A 19,595-nucleotide genomic window follows, 5' to 3' on the forward strand; every position below is an offset into this window, starting at 1 on the left:
GCAACCACATGACGGCTCACAACCATTTGAAATGAGATCTGGTGCCCTCTTCTGGTGTCCAGACATACATGCAGACAGAACACTGTATACATAATAAATAAATAAATCTTTAAAAAAAAAAACTATGTTATTAAAACATTTTAAATGCCATATTCTGTAGCTCTCTGAAGTGTTTGAAGACCACCTAAAAGATATCTCTGTTTGACCTTGAAAACATATCTAACATGACTACCAGTTTGATGGCAATAAGTGACTAACTACTAACCTGCATTTCCTTATTATCCTAAATAGTTTGTAATAATAACTTTCAAGGACTGTAAATTTATATTACATTGTTAAATATGCTGTATAGGTGCAATACCTTAAACAAGAGTAGAAACATAGGTACAGTAGGTTCTAACAAAAATAACCTTAAACTTGTATCAATATATAAAAATATCTTAAACAAGAGTAGAAACAGGGCTGGAGAGATAGCTCAGCAGTTAGGAGCACTGGCTGGTCTTCCAAAGGATTTGGGTTCAATTCCCAGCACCCACATGGCATCTCACAACTGTGTGTAACTCCAGTTCCAGGGGATCTGACACCCTCACACACACACACACACATGCAGGCAAAACAAGAATGCACATAAAACAAAAATAAATAATTAAAAAAGAGTAGAAACATATATTCAGTATAACAAAAATAACTTCATATTTGTATCAATATACAAAAATCCATAGCAGTGTAAAATATTTAAGAGTAGTAGTTTTTATCTAAAAGTAGATTTAATAAACTATTCACACGTTATTGGATTCAAGGCAACAGTGTGGATAAAGTATGGAATGATGGCCATGGTGAGGGAATGGACTGATCCACTCATGGGTTAGTGGGTTATGTTTCTGGCATACTCCTTCCTCACCATGTCATGTCTTCACTTTCCCGTGACTCCCCAAGAGGTTCTCACTAGATGCTGGGCAGATGCTGGATCATGCTCTGGACTTTACAGAAGAAACTCTTCTGGGTCTAGAGATATGGCGCATTGGGTAAGAGCACTAGCTGCTCTTCCAGAGGGACAGGCTCCATTCTCAGCACCTACATGGAGGCTCACAACCATCTGTAACTCTAGTGCCAGGGGATCTGCTGTCCTCTTCTGTCCTCCAGAACATGACACACATGTTGTGCACAGACATATATGCAGGCAAAATATTCATACCCATACATACAAAATAAAACAAACTTTTAGCGGGGTAGTGGTGGCACACCCCTTCAATCCCAACACTCGGGAGGCAGAGGCAGGCGGATCTCTGAGTTTGAGGCCAGCCTGGTCTACAGAGTGAGTTCCAGGACAGCCAGAGCTATGCAGAGAAACCCTGTCTCAAAAAACAAACTCAAACAAAACAGAAACAATAACAACAATAAGGTAAACTTTTAGAAAGAAGAGAGCTCTTTTCTCTGTAGGGACCAACAGAGGGCATCCCTACCTGGTGCAGAGCATCCGCCTTGTCAGTGTGCTTCTGCCGGCTGCGCTGGGCAGCCAGCCGGTTCTTCTGCTTCTTCTTCAGCTGCTTCTGACACTCCTCAGGGTCCTATGGGGCATGAGGCAGAGAGTTCTGGGTTCCTGGCAGTGGCATGCCCCCTCTACCCTGATCAGCTGTCTTTCTCAAGTCTAGTCCTTGAGAACCCCTGTTCTCCCAAAATGTTTCCTCCCATGGTGCCTACAGTCCCCGCCCCCCCAAGACACTGCAGTCCTTACTGTAAACCCAACCTTATCCAGTATCCAGCTCACAGCTTACATAAGTTAGAAGGCTGGGATTTGAACCCAGAATATAGCAACCTCAAACACAGATTCTCAAAAGCCAGCATTGACTCTTCTGAGTACAACAGAGGCACATGGTACTACCCCAAATGTCCACAGAGAGTAGAGGAGAGAAGTTGGGAGTAGACACACCAGTGAGCTGCCATTTCTATAATCCAAGGGTTGATCTTCCTAGCCAAGAGCTCCACAAAGACAGCGTCAGGGCCTGATATGTTCCATGTGCTCATGCCCACCTCAGTCCCAAAGTACTAGTATTCACTTACTCAAAGTACATTTATTTACCACAAAAAAAGAACATTTATTTTTTAATGTGTGTGTGTGTGTGTGTGTGTGTGTGTGTGTGTGTGTATAGACACACATGTGTATAGAAGCCAGAAAGTCAACTTTAGATATCATTCATGCTCAGAAGCCCTCCACCTTATTTTCATTTTTAAAGTCATGTGCATATGTATGTGGTGACATGTGTGTGTATGTGAGTGTAGGTACCCTTGGAGGCCAGAAGAAGGTGTTAAATCCCCTGGAGCTGGAGTCACAGGTGGTTTGGTTGTGAGCTGCCCCAAGCAGATTCTGGGAACCAAGCTCAGGTCCTCTCTAAGAGCAGTAAGTGCTCCCTAAGCAATGAGCCATCTCTCCAGCCCCCGTCTTATTTTTTGAGGCAGTCTCTCACTGACCTGGGACTCACCACTGCCTGGTCATCTCGCAGAGACCTGCGTCTCCCTGCTCCCCAGACTTTTTAAACGGCTGCTAGGGACCAAACCCAGGTCTTCAGACTCCCAAGGCAAGAGCTTCACCAACTAAGCCATCTCCCCACCCTTTCAGCAAACATTTATTAAGCACCTACTGTGTACCAGGCACTAATCTAGGAGGGCACAGAAGTGGGAAGAAAAAAAACAAAAACAGCCAGGCGGTAGTGGCACACGCCTTTAATCCCAGCACTCGGGAGGCAGAGACAGGTGGATCTCTGTGAGTTCAAGGCCAGCCTGGGCTACCAAGTGAGTTCCAGGAAAGGCACAAAGCTACACAGAGAAACCCTGTCTTGAAAAAACAAAAACAAGCTGGGCAGTGGTGGTGCACACCTTTGATCCCAGCATTGGGGAGGCAGAGGCAGGCGGAGCTCTGTGAGTTCAAGGCCAGCCTGGACTACAGAGTGAGTTCCAGGATAACCAGGGAGGGCTGTTACACAGAGAAACCCTGTCTCGAAGAAAAACAAAAACAAACAAACAAAACAAAGGGCAAAACAAAACAGGCAAAATGGCCCGACGTGGTGGTGCCTGCATACAATCCCAACAGAAGGGTTAGGTCCAGGCCAGGCTTGGCGACATAGTGAGTTGGAGGCTAGGATGAGATACGTGAGATCTTTTCTCAAACAAACAATAAAGAAGGTAGGAATGCAGCTTGGTGGGGAGTATTTGTCTAGCTTAGAAAAGGTGGCAAAGCTCCATGCTCACACTGAAATGGGATGGCTGCCGAGAATGAATGAATGCCTAGACTGAATGAATGGAGAGTCTGCCTGACAGAGGCGGGGACTGTGGCCGAGAGCTCTGAGCCTTCCAACCCTGGGGACCACGGGACTTAAATGGAACCTGTGCCTCTGTCACTCCACCCCAGGCAGGAAGGACCCCAGCCACCCTGGCCGAGGACGCTGCACATTCCTTGCTTTGTGGCTGCCAATGGCTGTATTCTCCTCAGGGCAAACTTCAGAGCCCAGAGGACCAGAAGACTAGGAGAGAGAGAGTCGGTGAAGGAAAGAAGGAAGCTTCGATTTGAGGGACTGAGGAGAGAAGGGAAGGGTCTGGAAAATGCAGCAGCAAGGTGAGAGCAAATGGAACAAGAGGAAGCAGGTCTGCAGAGTCCAAGTCGAAAGCTGGAGGCTGGTCTGCAGTGTGAGAGCTGGGAAGGCTTCATTCCAATCCCCAGGAGGAACTGAACCCAGAGGTGGGAGTGTGGAGCCCAGTCCCAGGTCACACAGACCATGGTGTGGAGCTGGGACCGGAGCTCCTCACTGGGAGCTCCTCACTGCATCCTTCCTCGTCTGAGCCCAGGGACCCGTGGCCGCTTTCTCTCCATGTGTTTCTTTCCTAGTCCCCTGTACTCACTGGCCCAGTCAGCAGCGCACCGCTCCCACAGAGTTGCATGGCTTAGGCAGGGGAGCAGAGGTTCAATCCGGTCCTGGGTGTCCCTCAGCAGCCTTGCCCTCCCAGTGCCCTCTGGAGGCCCAAGGAAGTGGTGGCTCTTTAAATCCCCAGTGACCACTCCGCCCCCAGCACACCCAGTTTCAGTTTCTCCTAAAGCCACCGGCTGCCCAGAATCCTTGGCTCTTGCTTGCTCACGTGGCTGGAACTTCCTAACGTGAACTGCCTTCCGGTTGGCCCTTTCTCTGGAAGAAGGATGGTGGACGGTAGACAGGAGGAACAAGGCAGTACCCTGGGGAGGGCTGGCAGGCTGCCAGGGACAGAATTTAGAAGAAAAGCGGGGTTGCGGGTGGGGTGCATGGGGGTGCATGAAGGAGCCCCTGTAATCTCTTGGGGAGCCCCAGGTTCACAGTCCACACTGGAGCTGTGCAGCTTTGAGAAGGTGACTCATCTTCTCTGAACTTCAGTTTTTTCATCTGTAAAGGACGTGGTAGGATGGAACAAATTCCCAGACTTGGGGCTGGGTGTGGTCAGTGCTGTGCTTGCACTCCAGAAGCAGAGGCAGGAGGATCACCCATGAGTTTGAGGCCAACCTGGGCTACATAGTAAGAGTTCCCAGGCTTGACAAAGGAACTGAGACAATGCAACCACTCTGAAATCTCTGAGACCAATGTGGCAGGCATGATTGCAAAAATAAACAGTCAGGGCTGGCATAGTGGTGCACTCCTTTAAATTCCAGAGCCAGGAGGGTGTCTATGAGTTACAGGCTATCAAGTTACAGGGTAGCCAGTACTAAAGAATCCTAGCATTTGGGAAATGGAGGCAAGAGGATCGAAAGTTCAAGTCCATTTATAGCTACATTAGTGATGTCTGTAATGACCAGAGCTATGGAGCACAACAATCCTTTGCCATCTCTAGAACTGGTCCTGAAGCCAGCCTGGGCTTTATAGTTGGAAATCTTGACTGAGCCCTGGTGCTCTGCCCACCAAGTTTACAGCAGGAAGCTTCAGTGTGCACATCCCTTTTCTGGGGATGATAAAATCAGTCCTAGTTTACAGAGCTGTTTGAGGGAAAGAACAAGACGAGAAGAAAGCCCTTCCCCTATCATAAAGTACTGCCAGGCTAGATGCATTCCCTCTTCTGAAACTTGTAATGATTCTGGATTCTAGGATCATTGATGTACGCTCATAATTAAAACTGTCTGAGTAGGTGAGATTAGATATGACAGCCGGACCCTGTCACCTTGCTTCTGAGAGTCCTGGGGGCAGAGGCTGAAATGGGGTAACCCCATACAATGAGGCTGCTCATTTCTTGGAACTATTTTTGTTTCCCAGACATCAGAAGACGAGGACAGCTGGCTTGAGACACGCACCTGAGGGGCTCATTAAGCCAGTCTGTGAACTCCATTGGGGAACAGTGAGGAGGAGGCTTGGGCATGATGACACTCCAAAAAAAAACACCTATGGGGGAGGCTAGGGCCTAGTGTCCCTACTTCAGCCTGTAGATCTAACTAGATCTAGACTCCCTTGACCTCCTAGGCCAGTGGCGACCAGTGGCTTCCAGTAGAGGGTAGACAGTCTACAGGAGTGTGTGTGTCCCCTCCTCCCGCCCCCTTCCCGGGAAAGCCTCCCAGAGGAAGAGGAAAGGGAGGTGTTTATGGCTTGATCTCCAGGAAAAGGGAGAGGGAGTGGCAGGCAAGGAGGGGTACAAGGTAATATTTAACCCTAAATGGTCCTGCAAGGCTTCCCTGAGAGGTGGATGGACTCCCAGGCCCCTGATGACCCCTCACTTGGAAAGTGCCCTCATCACCTCACACCAACACAATACTGTAGCCTGGGTGGCTTAAACGTTTATTTCCCATAGCTTTGGAGGCAGAAAAGCCCAAAGATGCAGCAGATTCAGCTCCTGCAGAGAGTTGCCAGGGTCTCATTTTGTAGCCCAGGCTAAACTTAAACTCACAGAGAAGCTTCTGTCTTAGCCTCCAGAACACTGGCTTTACAAGTGTGTGTGGCACCAAGTTCTACAGTAGGTATGGTAGGACAGGTTCTCACTAGGTAGCCCTGGCTGTAGACCAAGTTGGCTTCACACCTACTGCCTCTGCCTAGTGCCTACTGAGCCCCATACCTGGTGGCTGCTGCTGCAGCTGCTGCCGCCTCCTCCTCCTCCTCCTCCTCCTCCTCCTCCTCCTCCTCCTCCTCCTTCCTCTTCTTTTTTTTTTTTTTTTTTTTTTTTTTTTTTTTTTTGAGACAGGGTCTTATATAGTCCAGGCAGGCCTTCTGGGATTTCGCTGTAGCAATCCGGCCTCAGCCTCCTGGTGGCGGGACTACAGATGTGTGACACCATACCTAACTGAAGGACTGGTATTTAAAATATGAGTTTGGCAAGAACAAAGACATTCAGAACATTCCCCAAGGGGAGGAACAGAATACCCAGAGAGTTAAGGTCACCTACCCCAGGGAGGCAGAGATGGAAGGAGAACAGAATCTCTCCCTCTTCCAAGCCCTTAATCCTCTCCACTGAGCTCTTGGGGGCCTATTAATCTGGCAGTCCTGGGAGGTGGAAGCTGGAGGGTCTCAGGTCCGATACCTGAGGTCCAAAGCGAGCGGCTGTCTGGCTCTCTGATGTGGTCCCTGTGCCTCCACCTAACAAACGCTCTGTTGGCACCTGAATGAACCAAAGCCCAGTTGGCTGGACTCTGTACGTCCAGGATCTCCAAAATTTTCCTCAGAAAAGAAACTTCGGGAAGACTCACTCCCATAAGACCTACACTAGAAACCTGGAGGACTCTACTAGCCAAGCTCCTCAATATGCTTGTGTGGAAACTGAGGCACAGGGAAGGGATCATTTGCTAGAGTCCAGGATGTGTTGATGCTTGCTCCTAATGCCCTCCCACACCTCCTCGGGTTGGAACAGATGCTCAGACCTCCAGCTGTGCAGGGACGAGGATCTCTTGGTTTAAATCTTCCCATTTCGTGCATGCTTTGTTTTAGGCCTGGCCTCCTCAGCCCTTGAAGTGAACAGAAGAAAATGGGACTGAGGTGGGCTGCCTTCTCATGTAGAATGAAGGGCTTGCTGAAAGCTAAGCCACAGCTGCTCACACTCTGTAACTGAAAAGTGTGTGGGACACTCCTGCGGAGGAGGTCAGGGAAGGCAACAGCAGTTTGGGATGTACATTAGAGAACAAGCAGGTTCTGTGCCAGGTCTGAAATCTGTCCTGGATCAGTCACTGGACTGACTTCTGTGTCTCCTCTGTAAAATAAGGGTTTGATGAAGCAGAAAATGTAAAAGGCCTAGCATGTTACGAAGCAGACCGTAAGTCAAACTTTTGGGGAATATTTTTGGGTTTTGCTTTTTTATAACCAACAATCTTTTACGTGTGTGTGTGTGTGTGTGTGTGTGTGTGTGTGTGTGTGTGTGTGTGTTTTCAGACAGTTTCTCTGTATAGCCCTGACTGTGCTGGAACTCACTCTGTAGACCAAGCTGGCCTTAAACTCACAGTGATCTGCCTCTTGAGTGCTGGGATTAAAGGCGTGCACCACCACTGCCCAGCAGAAAATCATTTTCATATTCTCTCTCTCTCTCTCTCTCTCTCTCTCTCTCTCTCTCTCTCTCTCTCTCTCTCTCTCTCTCTCTCTCTCTCTCTCTCTCTCTCTCTCTCTCTCTCTCTCTCTCTCTCTCTCTCTGTGTGTGTGTGTGTGTGTGTGTGTGTGTGTTTCTGTGTTGTTCTAGCTGCCTGAAACTCATTGCTTAGAATTTGTGGGTGATCCTCCTGCTTTCTGTGTAGCCAGACTTTTCTTTGGGCTACTAGCTCACAAAAAAATGACATAGAGACTTATTATTAATTATGAAAGCTCGGCCTGTAGCTTAGGGCTGTTTCTAACTAGCTCTTATAACTTTAAATTAACCCATTTATATTAATCTACATGCTGCCATGTGGCTCGTGGCATTTACCTCTCCTCCTTCATGTCCTGCTCCCTCTGTGTCCAGCTGGTGACTCCCCCTTTCCTCTTCCCAGAGCGCTCTCTGTCCAGAAGTCCCTGCTATACCTCTTTGTTAGCTATTGGCTGTTCAGCTTTTTATTAAACCAGTCACAGTGACACATCTTCACACAGTGTAAAGGAATATTTCACAGCACTTCTGTCTTTTTGGTCATTCTTTAAGTTTTGAGACAGGGTCTCACTCTGCAGCCTGGAACTTACTATGTAGACTAGGCTGGCTCAAACTTGCAGAGATCTGTCTACCTCTGCCTATCAAATGCTGATGCTAAAGGTGTGTACCACCATGCCCAAAACTTAGTGACATCTTTCAACCTAGCTATAAATAACCTAGTGGTTTACAGCTAGGACTAGGGAGGTAGAGGCAGATGGATCAGGAGTTCAAGGTTATTTTCAGCTACATAGTGAACAAGAATATTTGGCCCTCTTTTTTAACGTAATTTTTTTATTGATTCTTTAGGAATTTCCTATCATGCACCTCAATCCCACTCATCCTCTAGTTCTTTCACCCTTGTAACCCTCCACCACCAACAACAATAAAAAAGTAAAAAATGTTTTTGTTTGTTTTGTTTTTCAAGACAGAGTTTCTCACTAGGCGGTGGTGGTGCATGCCTTTAATCCCAGCACTCGGGAGGCAGAGCCAGGTGGATCTCTGTGAGTTCGAGGCCAGCCTGGTCTACAGAGTGAGATCCAGGAAAGGCGCAAAGCTATACAGAGAAAGCTACACAGAGAAACCTTGTCTCGAAAAACCAAAAGAAAAACAAAATTAAGCCATCTCACCAACGCCTCTGGACAACTACCTGCTCCTCTCTCCACTGCAGCCTTCTCTCATACTGTCATGGCTGCCGCAGCTCCACTGGGCATGCACCACTCTGCTCTTCTGTCTTTCCTGCCTCTCCATCACGAAGCTGCGGTGTGTCAAGCCCTGAACCCTTTTGCCCAAACAGCTTTACTTGCAAATGTTCACTGCAATGAGTCATTGGTCTGGTTCAAGGTCACTGGCACACCATCAATCCTGGACCCTCACCGAGACTCCCCTTCGATATCCTGCTGTTGCCCCTGTCATGGAGATCCTGTGGCTGTGGTTCCACAGGACCAGATCCGTCACACAGTCTGGCAGCTCACAGATGGGGTAGATGTTGGGGTGGGTCAGCGGCAGCTGGTGAGGGTGTGGGGCCAGCTTAGACATCAACATGGTTTCAGGCTGCAGCCCAGACCACAGACATCAACACAGATCCTGGCTTCAGTAGGACCACAGGCCCAGACATGGCCCTCAGGTGACAGCAAAGGCCTCTCACATCATCAGACTGTTCCTCACCAGTTCTGCCTCCCTCCACAGCACACAAACCACTCTGCTTCTCTTTCTCCCCAATCTCTCTACTACATAATTGCTCATCATAGTGGCACCCACCCACCTATGAAAAGAGGCAGGTGGGCCTCTTGGCTCTCTTTTTTAATATAACTTTTTTTTTCTTTTCTTTTTTTTTCTTTTTTAATTCGGAGCTGAGGACCAAACCCAGGGCCTTGTGCTTGCTAGGCAAGCACTCTACCACTGAGCTAAATCCCCAAACCCATTTTTTTTGAGATTATAATTACATCATTTCTCTCTCCCCTCACCTCCCTCCAAACATTTTCATGTATCCCCCTTGCTTTCTTTCAGATTTACAGTCTTTTCCTTAATTGTTGTTACACACACTTAACTTGCTGATTCTGTATAATGTTACTTGCATGTAAATGATTTCAGAGTTGACCTCTTGGTATTGAATAAACAATTGATGTGTTCTCCATCTGTTGCAAAGAATGTTCTTGGTGAGGGGTGAGCACTATGCTTACCTGTGTAGTCCCTGGGGAATGATGGCTGACCCTCTTGATTTATAAATTTTGTAGGTCTTCTCGTCAAAAGAACAGTGAATCATTTTTGCAGGTCACCTCACGATGCTCACAAAGGAGCATGTTGGACTTTTAATGGAGGGACTCAGTGGACATCTAATTGTTTTTGTTCATGTCGTGCCAGCTTGGATTACCTTCTTTGCCAGCACCACCAACATCAATAGCCAAGAGTGGTGACTCACACCTATAATCCCATAACTCTCGATGCTGAGGCAGGAGGATCAGTGGTAACAGGGATAGAGACACAGCTCCATGCCACTGCCTCTGAAGCCTGATAAGTTCCTTTAATCTTTTAGGGACCTCTACTCAGGTAAAACCAGGCCATTGGTTTCAAAACAGAAAAAGTTTCATGACTAGCCATTATGAAGCAGAGTTGAGGTTTACTAAAGATAATTTACTATTGTGAGATATTTAATTACACTGTGTAAAGATATGTCACTGTGATTGGTTGAATAAAAAGCTATGAATGGCCAATAGCTAGGCAGGATTTCCAGGCACAGAGGACCCTGGGAAGAAGGGCGGAGACGAGAGAGAGTCGAGGAGGAAGCAGGAAAGCAGGATGGACAGTACATAGATGAGGTAAACGAGCCTCAGGGCAGCGCACAGATGAATAGAAATGGTTAAGTTATAAGAGTTAGCTAAAAAAAAAGTCTAAGCTATTGGCCAAGCTTTCATAATTAATAATAAATCTGTCATTATTGGGGAGCCAATGGTCCCGACCAAAAAAAGTCAGCCTACAATTTACAGCTGGTGAGATGGCTCAGAGGGTAAAGGGGGCTTGCTGCCAAGCCTGATGACCTGAGTTCAATCCCCAGGACCTACATGGTAGAAAGAGAGAACCAGTTCCACAAAGTTGTTCTCTGACCTCCACCTGCGGAATGTGCCCTGGCATGCACACCCCTGTAGTTTGACTTTCTTGTCAGGCTTTCTTGGACTGCTAGCCCACAAATAAGGACAGAGACCTCTTATTAATTATGAAAGCTCGGCCTTAGCTTAGGCTTGTCCCCAACTAGCTCTGATAACTCAAATGAACCTGCTTCTATTAACCTATGTTCTGCCATGTGGCTCGGTTACCTCTCCTCTGTACTGTATGTTCAACCTGTTCTGAGTCTTGCTGGAGTCTACTCCTTTCCCAGAATCCTCTCTCTCCCTGGAAGTCCCGCCTATTCTCTCCTGCTTAGCTATTGGCCATTTAGCTCTTTATTAAACCAATCAGAAGGTGCCTTAGGCAGAGACACATCTTTTTTTTTTAAAGATTTGTTTATTTATTATGTATACAGAAGAAGGTGCCAGATCACATTACAGATGGTTGTGAGCCACCATGTGGGTGCTGGGAATTGAACTCAGGACCTCTGGAAGAGCAGTCAGTGCTCTTAACCTCTAAGCCATCTCTCCAGCCCCAGAGACACATCTTTACAGTGTAAATAAATACTCCACAACACACTCACCTGCAAATATTCATATACACAATAAATAAATGTTTTAACAAGATTTTATTTAGAGATTTGTCTGTATGTGTACTGGCATGATTTTATATGTACCATATGTGTGTGCATGGGTGTCCTCAAAAGCCAGATGAGCTGGAGTCACAGGCAGTTGTGAGTCACCTTCTGTGGGTGCTGGGAATCAACCTGTCCTCTGCAAGCGCAGTAATTGCTCTTGAGTGCTGAGCCATCTCTCCAGCCCCACAGCAAATGTTTACATTGTTTGAGTTTCTCAGTTGGCAATGAAGCTTCACCCAGAGTCCAGGGTACAGTCACCTTTCCCTTCCCTCTAAGAATTTTCTTTCCAGCCTGCCTTGGGAAGATAGTCACAAGTTCCTAGATCCCCCAACTTTTCCCCCCGCCCATTTTTCCAGGGTACAAGAACAGAGAGGATATACATATTTAATGAAAAGACCCTCAAGCCCACTTGGTGCCTGGCTGCATTTCTCACGCAGGGCCTCCTTAGCAGGCTGCCCACAAGGGGCAGCAACTTAGTGGCCCCAGGAAGGGGAAGTCCCCCAATCTTTCTCAGTAGGCATGACAAATATCTCCAGGCTTTTCACTCCTGGTCTGATTCAAGTCTCCTGTGTATTCCTAATACCCATGAGCTGGGCAAAGCCAGGGTCCCAGGCTCACTTGGTGGCAGGTAGTGGGGTCAACCTTATCTGAACCTAAGGGACTAGGAGTGAGGCAGGAGCAACTCCCAAGGCCATTAAGATGCTGCTGTCAGAAGAAGGGCACATGGAAGAGTGCCTCCTGGGCTCAGATCAATCCAACACGAAAAGTCTAAAAGTCTAGGTTGTCCTCTCCTCTCCCAAGTCACCTTGCCAGGGAGGGACAGACTTTCTTTGTTGTCTGAAATTGGGCCTTATATACCCCCAGGGTGACCTCAAATTCCCTATGCAGCTAAAGATGACCTTGAATTCTTCTAATGCCTGTTTTGCCTGCAGATAAGTATGTGTACCCTTGCATGTCTGGGGCCCAAGAAGGAACTAGAATTACAGATGGTTGTGAGCCACCATATGGGTGCTGGGAATTGAACCCAAGTCCTCTGGAGGCGCAGCCAGTGCTCTCAACTACTGAACTATCTTTCCAGCCCAAGCCTTTGAATTCTTGACCTTCCTCCCAAGTGCTGGAAGGCATGGGCCACCTGCTCCTGCAGGGTCTTTTATCCCTGCTCATCTCTTTGCATTCCTTCCCAGCAGCTAGAACTGGGAAGCGAGGTCCTGAGAGCCACCTACACACAGGAAAGCAAAGGCTTGCCCAAGGGAACCGTTCTAGGCAGCCGATTGCTAGGCAGGGACTGGGGAAGTGACTCTTGGGGGACATAGCCCAGGAAGGACCGCTTTCAGTTCCAGCACAGCTAATGAAAAGGTCTCCCAAGGGGCAGGTGACTGCACCTGGAATTCTATGACATCACCACAGTCATCAGTCCTTTCCTGGTGGTGGGCTGTGCCACTGACAGGAAGTGGGCGATGATACATCCCAGCGCTCAGCTCTCTGTGGAGCCTCCGCAGTCTGGGAAGTATTGCCTGTGCTTTGCTCCGCTTTCCTTAAGCTGCATGCCTTTCCAGGAAGCTCACTGAACTCCTGGAGAAGAGCAGGAAGTATAAACAGTAAACAATAGGGCTGAGGAGGCGGTGGCTGGGACCCCAGCTCCTAGATTCTCCCAAAGCTGGTTACCTTTGTGACCTTGGCCAAGGCCTGGTTTTTCTGGGCCTCGGTTTCCTTGTCTATAAAATGAAAAGCCCTCTCTTTGTCAGCGCTATCATCATGACTGAAGCTACATATGGACAGTCGTCACTAGTGAGCTCAGGAAGGGTGAGTCCCCTTGTCCTTTGGGAGCAGCCAGCAAGGGTCAAGGAGCAAATACCAGAGACCCGGCTGGGCTGGAGCAGAGTGAAGCCTGCCCATTCCCGAGAGGCCAGCACCTCACAGGCCCCAACACAAGAGACTGCCTTTGGCCAACTCAGCACCTTGGATGGTGCCAAGAGGGGAGGGATGGACCTGGGACCACCTGAGCTAGGCAAGTGGACAGGTGACCACAACCAGAGCACTCTAAAACTTGTCTATCCAGCCTCCTGGCTTTCTAACTGGAGGAAACTGAGGCTCAGTAAGAGGAGAGGACAGTAAAAGTCAAAATGGCAAAACCAAGGAGACTCAGGTTCTGCCAGTCTCAGCACATGTGTGTGTGTGTGTGTGTGTGTGTGTGTGTGTGTGTGTGTGTGTGTGTACATGTTCCTGTATGTGCATATATGTGGAGGTCAGAGGGCAACCTCCATGTCTTTCTTAGTCCTCTCTACCTTGTTGGATTTTTCATCTGTCTCTCTGCCCTCTCTCCCGCTTCCCCATTGTGTGTGCATGTGCCCTGGATGTGCAGGTGCTTGTGGAGGCCTGAGGGGGGTCTGATCTCCTAGAGCTGGAGTTTCAGGTGGTGGTGAGCCACCCAGCCTGGGTGCTGGGAACCAAGCTCAGGTGTACTGCAGGTGCAGTAAACACTCCTCACAACTGAGCCATCTCTCCAGCCTCTTGACCTGGATTTTTAGGACAGGTCTCTCACTGAGTCTGGACTTCATCCATTAGGCTTAGCTAGATGAGCAGTAGGCCTCTGGATGGGTGGCACCAGGCTCTGTGGGGTTTTATGTTTGCTTTTGGTTTTGGCTGTGGCTCGTGGGAATCCATCCGATCCAGTCCTCAGGCTTGCACTGCAGGCACTGAGCTGTCCCCAGCCCCCACATGCTCATCTTGCTCTGCACTGACCCAGCTCTCCCTGTCTCATTGTTATCTCCTGTTCTCATCACTAGTACACAAACCTTCCGTCCTTATCCTTATTACTCAGCAAACACTCTGAACATCTACTACATGGCAGGTCCTGTTCTAGGCCACTGGAAACACCTGTTTAAGAAAAATTCAAGGTCATGCTTGGCTACATAGGAATTTGAAGACGGACTGGGCAACATGAAACTCTGTCTTAAAAAAACAAAACAGGCTGGACGGTGGTGGCATACGCCTTTAATTCCAGAACTTGAGAGGCAGAGGCAGGCGGATCTCTATGAGTCCGGGGCCAGCCTGGTCCACAGGGCTAGTTCTAGGACAATCAGGGCCACACAAAGAAACCCTGTCTTGAAAAAACAAAATAAACAAACAAACAAAACAATAACAAAATCATTGGGGCTGGAGCGATGCCTCAGCAGTTAAAAGCACTTGGGGCACTTCCAGAGGACCTGAGTTTAGTTTCTAACACCCACGTAGGGCAGCTCACAACTGCCTATAACTCCTGCTCCAGAGGACTCAACACCCTCTTCTGACTTACATAGGTACCAGGTATGCTCACGGTGCACAGACATACAAAAAGGCAAACAACAACAACAACAAAACAAAACAAAATAAAACATACACATAAAATAAAGAGTAATTTAAAAAATTTTTTTGTTTGTTTGTTTGTTTTTTTGTTTTTTGAGCAAGGTCTCATTATGTGGCTCTTACTGTCCTGGAAATCTCTCTGTAGACCAGGCTGCTCTCAGATTCACAGAGATCTGCCTGCCTCTGCCTCCCGAATGTTGGGATTAGAGGTATGTACCACCACATCCAACTAAAATAATTTTTAATGGAGTCTTGTTGGGCTTATTGTTCTTACTGTTTTTGGATGAGTCTGGTTCTCCTGCAGCCTAAACTGGCCTGTCTCTTCCAACTTTGCCAGGCAGTTGACAATGACCTTGAACTTATTTATTTTGTTTGTTCTAGATGGGGTTCTTCCGTGTAGCCCTGACTGTCCCGTAACTCAATTGACCTTGAACTCTTGATTCTCCTGCCTGCATTTCCCAACTACTAGGATTACAGGTTTATATCACCATTCCCAACTATTTTAATTAAGATATTGCTAGACTAATTGCTTGATTGCTTGTAGTGCTGGAACTTACCCCTGGGCCCTGTACATGCCAGGTAAGAACTCTATCACTGAGCTAAAGTCCCAGCCAATATCTGCACAAGAACATATAGTTTTAGACACTGGACATTTGAGCAAAGAAAGAAAGGGGAGGCATTGGGTGGCCAGCAGCAAAGGAGGGTAGTGTACTCCGGGCCCAGGTGGGATCAATGTGGAGGGGAGCAGTAGATCAGGACTGATCCAAGGGACCAAACATTCAAGCTCTAGCAGACATGCTTAAGTTCTGGAGATACAAACTGCCAAAGTTAAAAGAACCCTGTTACTGGGGATGTCTTTCTGTATGCTGTGAATGTGTGTTGCTCTGATTTGGTTGATAAACAAAACGCTGATTGGCCAGTAGCCAGGCAGGAAGTAGAGTATAGGCAGGAAAAGCAGAGAGGAGAATTCTGGGAAGAGGAATGCTGAGTCAGTAGTCGCTAGACAGACACAGAGGAAGCAAGATGTGAAGGCAGAACTGAGAAAAGGCACCAAGCCACATGGCTAAACATAAATAAGAATTATGGGTTAATTTAAGTGTAAGAGCTAGTCAAGAGTTAGCCTGAGCTAATGGCCAAGCAGTTTTAATTAATATAAGCCTGTGTGTGTTTACTTGGGTCCAAGTGGTCGCAGGGCCGTGGGAGCTGGGCAGGACTAGAAAAACTTCAGCTACACCTTGTGGAGCCAGGCATGGTGGGCACCCCTGCAATCCTGACACTCAGGAGGCTGTGGCCAGAGGATTGAAGGCCATAAGGTCAAGGACAGCCTAGGCTACATGCAAGATCCTGTCTCAAAGAAACAAGGGCAGAGGAAGCAGCCAGGAGCTGCCCTGCTTTCCAGGTGAACAAAGGCTGTGTGGGTGGAGACAAGACTGGCCTGTTTCTCAGCCAAGTGAAGCCCAGCGAGGATGGACACCTGGAAACACACAGCCATTCCTGCTCTCAGTCATCAGCTGGCCCTCAGGAATCATATGCCAACTGAGACACTGTGACAACTTCATTTGGGGGAGATGCTGTTGTCATTTGCTTCTTTCTTTAATAGCATTCTCTGTTTGGGGTTTGGGGTTTATGGTTTTTCTTTCTCTCTCTCTTTTTTTTTTTTTTTTTTTGTTGTTGTTGTTTTGGTTTTCAAGACAGGGTTTCTCTGGGTAGCCATGGCTCTCCTGTAACTCACTCTGTAGACCAGGCTGGTCTCCAACTCAAGAATGCCAAGATTAAAGGAATGCACAGCCACCACCCTGATGGTTTTTTCTTTTTAAAGACAGAGTCTATGTAGCCTTGGCTGTCCTGGAACTCCCTGTGTAGACTGGACTGACCTTGAACTCACAGAGATCTTCCTGACCGCCTCTCAAGTGCTGAGCCTAAAGGTGTGGGTCACCATACCCAGTATGCTTTGTTTGTTTTGAGACAGGGTCTCACTCTATAGCCCAAGCTAGGCTGGAACTCACTATGTAGCTCAAGCTGGCCTCAAACTGGTGTCAATCCTCCTGCCTCTGCCTCTGCCTCCTGAGGATGGCATGTGCCGGCAGTGACTGACTGCGGGGAGTAACCACTCCTTTGTCACCTGCAAGTGGGATGGGACAATGTTTGTTCCGCCCACATGAGGCAGCTGGGCCGAGACCTGTAATGAAGATGTTTGGGTGCTCTGACCTGTCTTCTGAAGTACCTGACAGAGTCCCGCATGGTGCACACACCCACTGAACAGTCAGAGACAAACACCTGGACAGGGTTTGCCCTAGGACATTGGAGACTCCCTCGGAGATGAGTGGGAGTCTTCAAGCAGGCCAGGACAGAACTAGTCTGTTCACAGTTACCATTTCAATATTTAGATTACACATTCTACCTTCCGGTTCTTTTCTATTTAACAGGACAAAACCTGTATTTGAGTATGCTGCCACCAAGTGCTGGTTGGTGCCACTGTTGTGGGCATCTCATGCCTTACAAGAGAGAAAATCAGGTTTTCTTCCTTTCTCAACACTCCCTTACTTACTTCGGTGATGCTGGTGGCTGAACAGAAGGCCTTGATCTAGGAACACCGCCACTGTGCAAGCCTGTCCCCAGCCCCTGTACCTTTAAATAAGCTAATGTAGGGAGAGTTCCTGCAGAGCTGCAGCTGGTTTGATTGGAGGGGCTGGCGGTGGAGGTTAGCACCTGGCTTTGATCTGCCTTTTCTGACTGCTACCTTTTGTCTCCAGTACCTTCCATTTGAAACATGTCAATCTTGTCTAGCGTTTCCTAAGAGTGCAAAGCCTGTGCAGTACTTGGTTGGCGGAGGACTTAGCAAACCAATAGGTCTCCTGATTGAGAATCTGCATTGGCATGGTCCCTTTGGAGAACTTAGAGGTTTGGGTGTAGGAGACTGACTTGCTAAAGATGGGAACTGGGTAACAATAAAAGCCCTTTGCTAAGTGACAGTGAGTCAGTCTGTGAGAGACTGATCCCTCTGCAGCTGAAAAGGCTAAAAATTTCATCCTTAGAGGGCATCTGTGTCTTCTTTTCATGTACCCATGTGTTGTAGAATATTATTTTAAGGTGTGTTACTTTATTTATGTTGCATTTGTTTAACTTTGTGAAGCTGTGATACTTTGCCTGTCTAAAACACCTGATGGTCTAATAAAGAGCTGAATGGCCAATAGCAAGGCAGGAGAAAGGATGGACAGGGCTGGCAGGCAGACAGAATAAATAGGAGGAGAAGTCTGAAAGGGGAGGACATCAGGGGCCAGTCACCCAGCTACTCAGCAAGCCATGGACTAAGAGTAGGATTTACAGAAGTAAGAGGACAGGAAAAGCCCCAAGGCCAAAGATAGATGGGTTAATTTAAGAAAAGCTAGCTAGCAACAAACCAAGCTAAGGCTGAGCATTTATAATTAAGAATAAGCCTCTGGCCGGGCGGTGGTGGCGCACGCCTTTAATCCCAGCACTCGGGAGGCAGAGCCAGGAGGATCTCTGTGAGTTCGAGGCCAGCCTGGACTACCAAGTGAGTTCCAGGAAAGGCGCAAAACTACACAGAGAAACCCTGTCTCGAAAAAACCAAAAAAAAAAAAACAAAAAAAAAAGAATAAGCCTCTGGCTGGGCGGTGGTGGCACACGCCTTTAATCCTAGCACTCGGGAGGCAGAGGCAGGTGGATCTCTGTGAGTTTGAGGCCAGCCTGGGCTACAGAATGAGTTCCAGGAAAGGTGCAAAGCTACACAGAGAAATCCTGTCTCGGAAAACCAAAAAAAAAAAAAAAAAAAAAAAAAAGAATAAGCCTCTGTGTGTGATTTATTTGGGACCCCCTAAAGGAGTCAAGAAACAAACAACAACATTTTGGCGTACCAACATGGTGCTCAAATATCCCCAGGGCCTAAGAAAGCTAAAAAAAAAAAGGGGGGGGGAGATAGGGTTCCTTTAAGAGTTCCAAATAGTTTCTGCCAGTTAATGAGCCCCTGAGCAGCTAGTATGTTAAGTAGGAACAAAAAACTAAGTAAAAACACCTGCCACAGTGCAAGCACATTTCTAGAGCTCTAGGAGGGTTGAAGGCAATTCCTGGTCAGACAAACTTCTGACCAGCCTCAAGTTCCATGCTTAGTTTTTGTTTTTTTGTTTTGTTTTGTTTTTTCTCGAGACAGGATTTCTCTGTGTAGCTTTGTGCCTTTCCTGAAACTCACTCTGTAGACCAGGCTGGCCTCGAACTCACAGAGATCTGCCTGCCTCTGCCTCCCGAGTGCTGGGATTAAAGGTGTGTGCCACCACTGCCCGGCCCATGCTCGTTTTTCACAACCCAAGCAGTGGGCAGAGCCAGCTGAAAGTCCCTCTCAGAGGTTCCAGGTGTAGGTTAGCAGTTTAAAGGTTTGCTCATAAGGTCAGAAAAGGTGGAAGATATGCAATAATAGAGGTCCCGGCAGAAAAACCTCTAAATAGGTTACAGTGTGTCTAACAATGTACATAGGCTTAGGAAAAGAAAAGGTATAGTCATAGAAAGAAATGAATAGTTTAAAAATAATAAAGTCTTTAAAGAGAGAGTAAAAGTAATATAAAATAAAAAAGTCATGTGAGATGGGAAATACACACGGAGTTGGATCCTGTTTGCTATTGTGCTGATTTTGAAGTTTTTGGTTGTTGAAAAGCAAAGGACAGCTGCAAAGAGACCTGGAATTGAAAGAGGCACTGTTGAAATAAATCAGCCTGTATACTTTAGGAATGCCTTAATTTTTAAAAGTCAAAAAATATATTTGTCAAATGGAAATCAAAAATGCTTTGGAGTTTTGTTCTCACAGGAGATGAGAGGCTGTGGATTCCTTCAGGGTTAATATGGATCAGATTTGATCAGGCAAGACCTCCTGAAACTTGACACGTGATATCTGTCAGCAAAGGCTACTGCTGGTCTTTCCAGG

General features: G+C 47.4%; 1 protein-coding gene across 4 annotated transcripts in view; it reads right to left on the minus strand.

The window, feature by feature from the left end:
- Batf2 (basic leucine zipper ATF-like transcription factor 2) overlaps positions 1-19,595 on the minus strand; it is a 29,402-nt gene that overhangs the window by 5,580 nt on the left and 4,227 nt on the right. For 2 of the 4 annotated variants that reach the window (XM_052762957.1, XM_052762956.1), the window contains exon 3: positions 1,464-1,568. In XM_052762957.1, coding sequence (XP_052618917.1) covers positions 1,464-1,568 — 105 coding nt within the window. Of the gene's footprint in view, positions 1-1,463; positions 1,569-3,894; positions 6,056-19,595 lie in introns of those variants that run through there. The other 2 variants (XM_052762955.1, XM_052762954.1) reach the window with 2 other exon arrangements.

Source organism: Peromyscus californicus, unplaced genomic scaffold, assembly GCF_007827085.1.
Source record: "Peromyscus californicus insignis strain IS unplaced genomic scaffold, ASM782708v3 Scaffold_4__1_contigs__length_199733344, whole genome shotgun sequence".
NCBI classification, from domain to species: domain Eukaryota; kingdom Metazoa; phylum Chordata; class Mammalia; order Rodentia; family Cricetidae; genus Peromyscus; species Peromyscus californicus.